Here is a 13,718-nt window from a genome sequence, read left to right as displayed (position 1 = left end):
CTCAGTGAAGGCCAGGGACACAATATTCTTCAAATCGAGGATATTTTTTATTTAATTTTATGTCCATAAATAGTTCATAAATAAGTCAAAAACCATGCCAAAATGCAACATATTTAACTTAACATTGTCAATCATCTTAAATTGGTTAAAAAAACAATATATCATAAATATATGGAATAGTATATACAAAGATTGATTAATAATAATAAGATTCTGAGTTAGTTTTGGCCAGAACATACACAACATAACAACATATATATATATATTTTTTTTTTGCAAAATGCTATATATCCACCTTAGGCTATATTCTACTATTGTAATACCATTAAGAAAAGCTAGTGAATCAATGTTTTGTTTGTGTGTGTGTGTGTGTGTGTGTGTATGTGTGTGACGTAGCCTACTTGACTGACAGCTCGCCTACAGTATAAACAATTAAATGGTAAACGTTTTTTAGTTAGCCTATTGAATCCTCTTTTTAAAAATATATGTTTTTTGTTTTGATATTATCGTTAAATCACTGAGCAAACTCGGAGCACTTCACCGGCGGTTACTCTCTCCTCGCGTGACATCCTGAGCTCGCGCAGCATCCTGAACGTTCTATAGCCTAACCGTTATATCGCACTTTGTAAAGAAACTGGGCTGGCGGATATTGCGTTTTGTGAAAAAATGAATTTTGTAGTAGGCTTAAAATGTACATTTTTAAATCGTATTAATGGCAGCAATTCACACATAGATTAAGGTACATCTGAACAGTGATTTCCAATAATAAAATCCAAATGTCAAAAAATGGCGTTTATCGCGTTTTGCAACCAAACTCTTCATATACAGTTTTATTCTGGTTTACTGTGTTCACAGAAGCACTGCGGGTGCTTGATGTGACGGTGTGTGAATCCTCATGTTCTGTTGTTTATGCTGCTATTTGCACATGTAAGTCTACATGTTTGAGGTATTTGAATCGGTCACAGACTATTATCTATTCTAATTCCATTTAATTCTAATCTAACCTTCAAATCATGTCAGTTAACTGATCTGACTGGTTAACAAGCACCAGCTGTCAGTCAGAAAACAAAATGTTAAATGAACATCCCTACTTCATATATTTCAACTGAACCAACTAAAAATGTTCAGTGCAGCAAGTCTACATAACATTTTGAGATTGACCTCCAAAATTTTTACAGTGTGTTTGTGATGGCAAGAAATGTACAAAGCAGACAAACACGTATCGTTCTTTACCATCCAACTGGGGACGCGAAGTTCATTTTTATTAATAAAATCATTATTCACTGTTTAAAGTATGCTTTACACTATACTAAAATAAATCACCTGAAATTGTTACCTTAAAGAGCTATTTCTGTTTGATTAATCCCATAAACCCTAAAGGGACTGCATAACCAAGCATAGAAAGTATCTATGAAGAGAGAAAATAAGCTTTAAATAAGAGAAATAATATTATGAATGATAAAAGGCATAATATATAATATACTATATATATATATATATATATATATATATATATATATATATATATATATATATAGTTACATAATGAAGACAGACTTCACTGCCAGTTCACTTCACTGTTCACACACACACACACACACACACACACACACACAGCTCCATTGCAGGCTATTGTGAGTCCCCACTTGTATAGGTAGAGATCGTTCAGAACGTCCCCACTTGGTCAGTGTAGAGTGATATCGGTCTGTTAGTAATATAGACATGTATGTGTGTGTGTGTGCAATGGCACATAACAATGGCAAGTAAATTGTTAGGGACTGCATAACCAAGCTTAGAAAGTATCTCTGAAGAGAGAGCGTTAAATAAGAAAAATAATATTATGAATGATAAGAGGATATTCTCGCCTCTGATTTTGAACTGTTGCTGCCGGTGTCATGATTTTGGGTTTGTTCTTGTCATGTTTTTGTGTCATGTCATGTTTCCATGTCTGTCATGGGATTCCCTGTTTTTCATGTGATCCTGCCATGTGTCTTGTCATTGGTTAATTGTGTGATCACTGTTCATCACAGGTGTCCCTTGCCTTGTCATTAGTCTTTGTATTTAGCCCTCATGTTTTCCATGTGTCTTTGTAAAGTATTGTTTCCTGTAGACCACTGTTTGTAAGTCTTTGTTCATGTTCTGGTTTTTTATTTTTTATTTTTTCATGCCACACCATGTTTTAGTTTTATCTTTGCTTTTGTTTGTAATAAACTGGACTTGGGTTCTCATTTACACTTGCCTTCAGTGGATCCTTATTACAGCCGGGCCGTCTGTATTTTTTACCCAGTTGTAGATTTAAATGGTCTTTCCTCAAGCAATTAAGTTTTTGATAACTGATAATGTTCGTCATTCTTTAAAAAAAAAAAAATTATTGTATATGTTTAACTATGCATATTGTGATCTCTGATGCCTGTGTGAACATATATTATATATATGTTATTATGTGTTATTATATGTATATGAACATAAAGACATACAAAATAAAGACAGACTTAACTGTTCACACACACACAAACACACACACACACAGCTCCATTGCAGGCTATTGTGAGTCCCCACTTGTATAGGTAGAGATCGTTCAGAAAGTCCCCACTTGTATAGGTAGACATCGTTCAGAGTTGAGATTCCATCTTGGCATGTTTAAAAAATTTTTTTTTTGCATATTTGAAGTTATATTATAAAAAAAGACCTTACAAGAAAATTGTGTATTTCATTATTGTTTCTTCAAAATGACCAGATGCAGCAAGTCAACTTAAAAGTTTTGAATTTGATCTTCAAGAAAGGTCCACTGTTGGATGGTAACGAGCGACATACAGTATGTTTGGTTGTATTTAAATTGAGCAATATTTCAAACACTGACTATCTCTGTACATCAACATCCTAGAAACAAAGGAAACAAAAAAAAGGACATGTCTACTGAATTTATTACAGTAGAAATTATGTTTTAATTAATGTGCAGCCAATACTATCAGTTGCAATATCTTAATAATATAATAATAATTACATTATAATTATAACATTGAGTTGCAGATCCCCTCTTGGCAAAAAAATAAATAAAAAAATGCATATTTGAAGTTATGTTATGAAAAATATAATATATATGGTAAACCTTTATAATAACTGCATCCTATTAATCATTAGTTAAGCATTAGTAAACAGTTAAATCATAATTCATAAAGCAGACATTAATAAGCATTTTATACATACAGCTTTAAATGCTGTATTACTGATTTAGAAGCATATCTATAATGTGTTTAATAATTGTATTTTCATACTTTATTAATTATCAATTTATCATTTCTAAATGAAGTATAGCATTATTTACAAACCAGTTATTTAGGTGTTGTCAGTGGTTCATAAGATCACTTAGAAAGTGTAAGTAAATGTTGTAGATTCATGAGTTATAAAGCATTTAGTAGTGGTCAGTTAACTATTTTGTGAGCTCATCTGAAGTGAGGACTAGTTGTGCTTTGTAAATCATTTATAAAGGAGATTTAAAGACTCAGTTTTCTTCTAAACAGAAAAAGGTAACAAACACACACACATGGTAATACAGAACATAGAAATATTAACAGCCTTTAAATCTCCTTTATAAATGTTTTACAAGGCATAACTAGTCCTCACTTTAGATGAGCTCACAAAAATAGTGAACTGACCACTACGAAATACTTTATAACTACCTGCATTACAGTAGAAATACATGTTAATGAAGCATTTAACACACTGAGTAACTATTACTATATGTCTGAATAATAAATATCTATGAATGTACATTTAAATTGTTTAATCATTTACTCACACTTTCTAAGTGATCTTATGAACCACTGACAACTCCTAAATAACTGCTTTGTAAATGATACTATACTTTATTTAGAAATGATCAATTGATCATTAATAAAGTATGAAAATACAATTATCAAACACATTATAGATATGCTTTTAAAACAAGAATAAAGCATTTATATCTGTATTTATATACTGCTTATTAATGTCTATTCATTTATAAAACTTTAGAAAATGATTAACTGTTTACTAATTCTTAACTAATGATTAATAGCGTGGAGTTATTATAAAGTGTTACTGAAAGCTCCAGTTAAACATCAGCTCTACAGTCTCAGAGCCTCTAGGACAGCAGCCATTCAAACAATAGAGAAGTGTGAACGACGTGTGTTAATGGGCCACTGCAGTTCCTGCTCCAGCCTACAGGAGCGCTGCTGAGTATGGACTTAAACACACACACACATGTAGGTCCCCACTTGGTCAAAAATGAAAAAAATTCACCAGAGCGTGTTTTAGCTGATTTTAACATGTTTTAAAGCATGACCAACAGGGGACTTGAAAAAAGTCCCCACTTGGCTCGACGGTCCCCTGTTGGTGAGTGTGTAACGACACCAAGGTCCCCACTTAGATAGGTAGACAAGTACACACACACACACACACACAATTACTCTATTACACACACTCACACACTGGGTTACCAATTTTTGGGTTCCCATGTTTAGCGGGGACTTTTATTTAGGGAGTTTGTTTTTCCCGAATCAGCACTATGGCAAATGATGCTGACTTTATGCAACAGTTCAATAAACAATAGGTTAATATAAAGTAACTTACATTTTCTGTCATTGCTCTATTTCACCAACGAAAATAGTTTTCCAAACAAATCCACAGCAGAACCGCTCTGTGTCTCCGAGCAACACTGATTCAGCGTTTTGAACGAATCTGTTGAGTAAACGATTCAATTCGATTCTTCGTTCCTGAATGAATCATACCGTTTGAACCAGTTTGAACAAATTAAATGATTCAATAGACTCAATATTTAAAGGGGTCCTTGATTATGATTTCACTTTTTTAACTTTAGTTAGTGTAATATTTTACAAAAAAAAAAAAAAAAAAAAAAACATACCACTCTGAAACTTCCTGTGAAATCTTTTCAGCACATTCCTTTTGTTTTGCTCGACGTGAAGATCAGGCTGGTCAGACATGACGTGAAGATTCTCAGGCTGGACTGGCCTCTGGAAGGGCGGTCTCGGTTAGATGAGATCCAGGAAGGGCGGTCTCGGCGGGACGAGACTCTGGATGGGCGTGGCCGTGGCCATCTTGACTGAGGGCTCAGGCGGCGGCCATCTTGGCTGAGGGTTCAGGCGGCGAGGCGGCGGCCATCTTGGCTGAGGGTTCAGACGGTGAGGTGATGGCCTTCTTGGCTGAGGGCTCAGGCGGCGGCCATCTTGGCTGAGGGTTCAGGCGGCGAGGCGGCGGCCATCTTGGCTGAGGGTTCAGGTGGCGAGGCGGCAGCCATCTTGGCTGAGGGCTCAGACGGTGAGGTGACGGCCTTCTTGGCTGAGGGCTCAGGCGGCGAGGCGACGGCCTTCTTGGCTGAGGGCTCAGGCGGCGAGGCGATGGCCTTCTTGGCTGAGGGCTCAGGCGGCGAGGCGATGGCCTTCTTGGCTGAGGGCTCAGGCGGCGAGGCGATGGCCTTCTTGGCTGAGGGCTCAGGCGGCGAGGCGACGGCCTTCTTGGCTGAGGGGTCAGGCGGCGAGGCGACGGCCTTCTTGGCTGAGGGCTCAGGCGGCGAGGCGATGGCCTTCTTGGCTGAGGGCTCAGGCGGCGAGGTGTGAGGATTCCCTGGCTCTGGCTGTGTTCCTGATCAAAGCCCGACACTTTTCAGACACCGGAGAACAGTTTCTCTCCAGTTCAGTCCCGTAGTGTCGGGGAGATCAATGGGACACCATTGGTGGCATAATTTGGGGAAAATTATGCCACCATTATGGAGATCAATGTTTGCTTTAGTTGGGCTCGTGACCTATTTGTTTTTCTGAAGCAAGCTTATTTTAATCGTTTGCAATATGGTTTCATGATAAACACTTGGGCACTGCTGAACAAAAAGGTTCAAAATGCAAATCAGCTTTTATGCTTGCAATGAAAATCAATTTTTTTTAAATGAAAATCATAAAGTGGTCTTTGTTAATGATCAATTGTCACTCAAATGTATTTTTTATTTTTTTTTGTTTATTGACTGAGATTCAGGTATAGCAAATAAAAAATAAAATAAAAAAAAATATATATATATATAGTTATATTAAACAATTATTTGTTTTCTATTAAACAATTGTCAATGCTAAAAATGGACATCTACATCCTCTGAAAATATACACTTAGACATCAACACTTATCATACAATCCTCAACAGTGGTGACGATAATTATCCATACTGCAGTGCATGCTGGGATTTTTGTAAAATTGTGATACCCAGCATGCATTGCAGCATGAACCTTTTTGTTTATTGTCACCATTGTTGAGATTCATATGCTGATTTTTGCTGTCTGTGTCCGGTTAAAACTGCAGAATAATATCTTGTATGCACTTAACAGTTGTAAAATTCCACATGATAAATGATTGATGCCAAACTTATTTCCCATGCTGCAGTTTCACAGGGTAGGCAACGCAAAAACTCTCAAATGTATTAATAACAAAACATTGATTAAATACTTTACATTCAATAAGTTCAGGTTCCAATGATATGCTATCATCTTCTGATTTTACTGCTTTACAAACATTATATACATTGTTGCAGAGAAAATCTAACATAGAAAGTGACGGGTCAACAGCCCAACCTTAGCAAACACTGATCTCCATAATGGTGGCATTGTATTTTTACCAATAAAACATCAACATCTAAACCTCTGTTAATTCTCAAAAATAACTTATATAGAAGCATGGCAGAAATCAAATCAATGTGGTTAGTAATAAGTGAAGCTGGTAATGCTGTTTGTGGAGTTGTTTAATCCTCCTCTACTGAGATCTTCAGAGATTTAATGTCTTTTTTTCTCTTCAGTTGATTTCATTTAAGACTGTGGCTGGAAGTCAGTTGTAGTTCTTGTGTATTTCTTTCCTTCAGTGATTCTGCTTGTTAACATTAGGTGTTCATCACTAATGCTCAATCATTTCTTAATTAATCACTTAATTATCTCATTAACTTTAACACTTTTAACACTCTGTAGATTGGGACAATATGTAGGCTACCTGAGCAATGTTGATTTAACACTGGGGATTTTGTTGTGTACCTGTAACGTTGTAGTAATCATGAAGACCTTGATTAGCTTGTTCAGGTGTGTTTTATTAGGGATGTAGCTAAACTCTGCAGGAAAGTGGATCTCGCGGTCCAGAGTTGAGGACCCCAGAACTAGACGAATATGTAGTGTACTACATAATGTGTACTAAATTGGAACAACTTCAAGTATACTTAGTATACTTTAAATACATGCCTGTGTAGGGCCTAATTACTGGCTCATTGGAAATACCTGTGGCAACAATTTTGCAAAGCACAAAATACATTGCGTCGTGCATGTTTTGTGACAGTTTCAAAGTGAAATGTCCAGTGAGTGGCGCTAAAAGATTAATGCTCCTTTACGTTTTAAAATAATGCACAACTAACACTGTAGCCTATAAACCTACTCGATAGTGTTAACAAAATCAAATGCGTCATAAAAACATATCCATAACCATGGCATCGAACATCAGCGTATGAATCTCAACAATGGTGATGATCAAAAGCTTCATGCTGCAATGCATATTGGGTATCTAGTCTTTCTGTGCACTTTGACCTCACATTGTGGCCATAGTATGAGCACACAGGGAGTGCGCTGAGGTTACACTTCACTGTGACCTCAGATTGTAAACACATCACGCATATCCTCTGAGCTCATTGTGAGATCACTGAGATTAAATTGTTGACTGGGATTTTGAACTTTGGGCTCTTTCACGACGATTTCTTTCTTTCTTTCACGGGATTTGTACCCAAGCTCTTCGTGTCTCAAGAACAATTCTATAGTAACTGAGAAAGCTTAATGCATCAGTAAAACTGAACATATGGAGCTGGTTGATGCAAACTCCAAAATATATTAGGTTACAAATCATGCACTATGGTAAAAAGTGTTTTGAGGTCATAACATAATTGTGCAAGGAGCCGCTTGAAAACAAGTCTTTATTAATCTATAATCTGCCCCTGTAATCATAATTGTGTGTGAAAACCATTAAACGTGCTCGCTGTTTTACTGCCTCTAGAGTTCATTTCTTTTAAAAACTGCCTGAGCCGATTGTTGATAGTGATATTAATGTGTACTTAATTTGTGTTACAAGTACAAATTCATTATGTGTGTCTTCGAAACAAACAAGCAATATAAGTGTATATATATATATATATATATATATATATATATATATATATATATATATATATATATATATATATATATATATATATATATATATATATTTTAAAGATTTATTTGTGCCGTTTTTGCCTTTTATTAGGATAGGACAGTAGCTAGACAGAAAGTGAGAGGGGGGACGGGATCGGGAAAGCAAATATACATTGTGTGTCAAAATACCATCAACACATGCTGTGTGTTGTTTTTTAACACATCCCTTTTTACAGTGTGTACAGTCAATTTTACAGATTATGACGTTACAAATGCATCATAATGTACGAAACATCTGGACAAACAACAACCGAATTATTTTACATATTACAATTTCTTAATATTAATATGCAATTCAAGTTACTTTCAAGTTATTTCAATCATCTGATTACTGTGTCCTCCTCCTCTCTTCTCTATCATTGTGTCAATCTTCTTCAGTAGATCATTATCCTGCTCTGTTATTCTCATCTCCGTTGTCTTTATTGTGTGCATTAATCTAGTGTTCACCTCAATGAGGTTTTCTATGATCTCAATTAGCTGTCATTTACTCTGAAAACATTGAGGAAAAATAAAGGATATATAAACACTTCTCATGATCTGTTATTAACTCTGTGTCAAAGAATCCAAGAGTATCATCAACTACAGACACATTCATTATTTTGTTGTATTCCATCTTCTTCCTCTCTCTGTCTCTCCTCTTCTTCATATCTCTGCTCTTTCTTCTTTCTCTGTCTCTGATCTTCTTCCTCGTCTTCCTCTCTCTGTCTCTGCTCTTCTTCATATCTCTGTCTCTGCTCTTCTTCCTCGTCTTCATATCTCTGTCTCTGCTCTTCTTCCTCTCTCTGTCTCTGCTCTTCTTCCTCTTCTTCCTCTCTCTGTCTCTGCTCTTCTTCCTCTTCTTCCTCTCTCTGTCTCTCCTCTTCCTCCTCTCTCTGTCTCTGTCTCTTCTCTTCTTCCTCTTGTCTGAATCTCTTAGCATCTTCATACATCTGATTACTGTAGTGTCCTCCTCCATTCTCCTCTATCATTGTGTCAATCTTCTTCAGTAGATCATTCACCTGATCTCTATTGTTGAAGACGTGAAATCTGCCTCCACACTGATCAACTAGATCTCTTAATCTACAGTTCTCCTCAATGAGTTTCTCAACAGACCTTCCTCTCAGCAGATCTCTATGAGTGAAGAGAATGATGGAGTATTTTAACACCTCCTGACCAAACATCATCTCAATCTTCTGAGGAATCTGCTGCTCCTGTTCAGTGAATCTGTTATTCACAGGAATCACAATGAGAAAAGCGTGCGGTCCAGGACTGGATAAATAAACACATCTCATGATCTTCTTCTTTAACTCATGAGTGTTCATCTGTGTGTCAAATAATCCAGGAGTATCAACTACAGACACAGATCTGCCTGATACAGTGGCGTGTTTCACTGAGGATTTACTGGTTACTGAACTCGTACTCATTTCAGATCTGAACACTTTCTTTCCCAGTATTGTGTTTCCAGCTGCACTCATCCCATCTCCACTTTTACCCAGAAGAACAATCCGTCTGGATGAGAGATTGACAGCAGGAGTGGCTGGGTCAAAATCTTTTGGTATTTTTCTTCTCATTGGATTCTGCTTCAGCATCTCTGTACCTTTTATTACATAATAAAAAAACAATACCAATACATTACCACAAACCACAACACTCACTCAATGAAATGAATTTTTATTAACTCTTTCCACGCAAGTGTTTTTTTTTTTTTTTTAAAGCAACACTAAGGAACATTTTTTACCAAATCGTATCAGTGGTTCATCAAGTCGTAACAGGGTGAAAGGCACTTCTGGATTCGCTTTTCTGCCCTATATCTGCTATAACCACACAATGCAAGTTTGCCAAACCGGGTCGCGTTTCTGTAGTTCGAATGAGACATAAGAAAACTACAAATTTGACTTGCTTTACGTCAAGCGTTACAATATTCATTATTTAGTTTTTCTTCGTTTCTGATGTCGCAATACATCATACTTTAATTAAATCATGCAACATACTCTAGCTTGTCTGTGGACATCGTTAATTCCAAAGCCGGTGCTGGATAAACAGCGAGCGTGCGTGCGACAGTATCTGCGGTAGGTTAAATTATTTACAACATCGGTAATGAACAATTCCGCTTACAACCTGTAGGGCAACAGAAGAGGAAACGTTCCTTAGTGTTGCTTTAAGTTGCCATCCACCGCCAGCATTTTTGATGATTTTCACCAAACTTTTAAGACCCCCAGAATATTTTATTATTCAGATTAAAAACGATGATCAAAAAGTAGATGGATTCCATCAACACCTCTAATGCTTCACAGTCCTGTAGCTCACCCTGGGTCGACATTTCATTCAGTAACGTTTTGTAAAATGTTTTGCTTTATATGACAGTTGTAAGCCTTCTAGTAGCTGTGCCAAGAGAAATCTGAATCATTCCCTTCTGAAACTTGCAGAGATGGAGAGCGTGAGTAGGAGCTCAATTTGTCATGAGTGTGAGGATGTTGGAGGTGGAGATTTATAGCCTTTTCTCACAGCACTTGAATAAATAAAACTACTAATTAAACTTAAAAATCCAGAAAGGTTTAACTAAACTAAAGTTTTTGGTAAAAAACTGGCTGGTCGCAAGTGCTTTACCGTCAAAAACACGGTAGTGATATTTTAGGTTTTATGGCATTGAACTTCAGTTTATGGTATACAGAAGAAAAAAAACCTGACAGCTGTGGTTCCCTGTAATAAAAAAATATTGTATTACAAACCAATTTGTCATAAAAGTTATTATTGAGAATTACCAGAGTTTCAGACGTTGATGTTTTATTAAAAATAATAAAGTTTGAAGTCACCGTTATGGAGATGAGTGTTTGCTTTAGTTGGGCTCTTGACCCTTGACTTTCTTACCTTAGGTTTTCTCTGACTGCTTTAACTGCGTGTTTATAAAACACATCCGTTATGGCATGAAAATCATAGAGAAAATGTGATCAGGAATTGTTGGCTCTTTATTGATAATGACGACATAATCATCATGTAGTGGCCTGATTCACTCATCTCAATAACTGCCTTATCTATCATTGTATGAGAAGTGTATATATTAATATATTTCACGTCTTTGAGTATAATAGCTCTGTGTCTCTACCGCATGCAGTGACAAACAAATAATCTGAAGAACTCTAAAAACGCACAGTGTATAAAAAAATGTTTTGAACTACTGTACGATTTAGACCAACACAGACATCAAGAATCAGCGTATGAATCTCAACAACGGTGACAATCAACAAAATAATCAGATAAAACTCTGAACATAACAAAACAAGCTACTAAAAAGTTGCAACAAAAACAACAGGGAAAATAAAAGCAGATAATAATAATAGAAAAAAAATACTAAAGCAATTCAGCATAATTTATTTATGCTGCAATGCATGCTGAGAGATATTGATGAGTTTTGAATGATGGCTCCCATCATGCACTGCACTTTTATCATCACTGTTGTTGAGATTCATATGCTGATTCTTGATGTCTGTGTGTGTCTGAAAGATACAGTAGATCAAACCTTTATTGTGCAAAATGTTTTTTTTAAATTAGATTATCACAACACTGATTGATCACATGCTGTAGAATCATAGAGATTCATTAAATAATGTAAAATTAATGACCCATAGAATCAAAGACTATATAAGGTCAGTGAATCAGGCCCCTACATGATCATTATGTCATCATCAATCATCAATACATAACCAACATCACCCGATTCATTTACTCTCTGATTTTCTTGTGTCTTATAAACACAGAGTTACAGCAGCCAGAGAAAAAGTAATGTTAGAAAGTCAAGGGTCAAGAGCCCAACTAAATCAAACACTGATCACCATCATGGTGACTTAAAATGAAACAATAAATCATCATCTAAACCTCTGTTATTCTCAAACAGAACTGTAGATGTCTGACAGAAATAAAGTCAGTCTGGTTAGTAATAAGTGAAGCTGGTAATGCTGTTTGTGGAGTTGTTTAATTCTCCTCTGCTGAGATCTTCAGAGATTTAATGTCTTCTTTTCTCTTCAGTTGATTTCATCTAAGGCTATGGCCGAAGCCAGTTTTAGTTCTTGTTTCTGCTCTTTTTTTCATTTCATTTATAAACAATTATGTTTCTTCTTAGTTTTTGTTATCAGTTATGTACATTTGGGGTTTATATTACATCATATATTGTTTAATGAATGTTTATGGCATTATTTGGAGTCATGTGTGTATCACCATGATGGTGTTTGTATTTGTGTTTATGACACTGTGCACCTTCCTTATATTAATGTTCCTCGGTTTGTGAAAAACTAATGTTGGTGAACTTTGAATCATCATGTAGTTTGATATTTCACCGCCAGTATTATTATGATGATTATCAGTATATTACAAAGGTATAAAACAGATTTTAATACTTTAGTGATGTGAATGATAACATTTATCAGTTAATTAAATATATGGGTTGTCCCGTGAAAGCTAAAAGGTTACTACTGTATTTTTTATGGTAAAGTGAACCACAGCTGATGTTTTTTTGCCACACATTTAAGTCCTGCTTTTTTTTTTTTCTTTTTTTTTTGCCATAAATTTAAGTCCAAAGTAAGGCTGCTACCATATTTTTTACGGTAAAATACTGGCAACCAAGCTGACGTTTTTTTATCGTAAATATCACAGTTTTTATTACATTGTGTGTTTTTTTTTTGCCCGTAAATTTAAGTCCCGTAAAACATAAAAGGTTGCCACCATATTTTTTACGGTAAAATCCTGGCAACCACAGCTGCCGGTATTTTACCGTAAATTTAACAGTTTTTTTTAACAGTGTAGTTGGGGACATTTAATATTCAACAATATTATTGATCTGACATTTCAATTCATTCTTTCATCATTAATGATAATACTTTATTGTAACAGGTGAAAATCAGGGAAGTTCAGGATTGTTTGACAAAAGAGGAAGCAAACGTCAGCCTCTAAACAGTGAGTTAAAAAAAAAAAAAAATATGCGTAGTACTGTACAACAAGATATGTGACCCGTGCTGGCAAAATGCGCACAGGACAATATCGCGCTACAGGCAAAACATAATTTGGTTTAATTTGAGGGAACTGTAAGGTATTTAATCTCTTAATACAAAATCCAGAGGCCTTGTGTTCGCACTCTCAAAACACTGCATTATTTCAAAGAAGTTAATGAACAGAAATAAATGGACTCACCAGGTTGTGTGGATAATCTGCTCGATTTGGCCATCTTCACACAAATGTCACTGTTGTACTTCAGACATTAAGAAACAAGCTGTTACAGCGGCCTTTGCATTACTGTAAGCGAGTTTTAAATCAAAAGTTGTGCACTCATGACAACACAGAAACTGGTTGGACTTGATATTTGGCATACATTCCAGACAACTCCCTAGCATACACTCTCAAAAAAACAAACATACAAACAAGAAGTACACAATTTTACCCTTTAAGGTACAAGTGGCCATCACTGGGATGGTACCCTTAATAAGCCTGTTA

General features: G+C 35.8%; 1 protein-coding gene across 1 annotated transcript; it reads right to left on the bottom strand.

Moving 5' to 3' along the window:
• Positions 1–8,833: 8,833 nt before the first annotated feature.
• On the bottom strand, positions 8,834–9,826 carry LOC308700495 (GTPase IMAP family member 9-like; the record flags this gene model as incomplete). Its single annotated transcript, XM_081382128.1, has 1 exon — positions 8,834–9,826. The coding sequence occupies one exon, from the start codon at positions 9,824–9,826 to the stop codon at positions 8,834–8,836; it is 993 nt and encodes a 330-aa protein (XP_081238254.1).
• Positions 9,827–13,718: the final 3,892 nt, after the last annotated feature.

This window comes from Scardinius erythrophthalmus, assembly GCF_964197995.2.
Source record: "Scardinius erythrophthalmus genome assembly, chromosome: 13".
In the NCBI taxonomy this organism is placed as follows: Eukaryota; Metazoa; Chordata; class Actinopteri; order Cypriniformes; family Leuciscidae; genus Scardinius; species Scardinius erythrophthalmus.
This window is presented reverse-complemented; position numbering and strand designations above follow the sequence as displayed.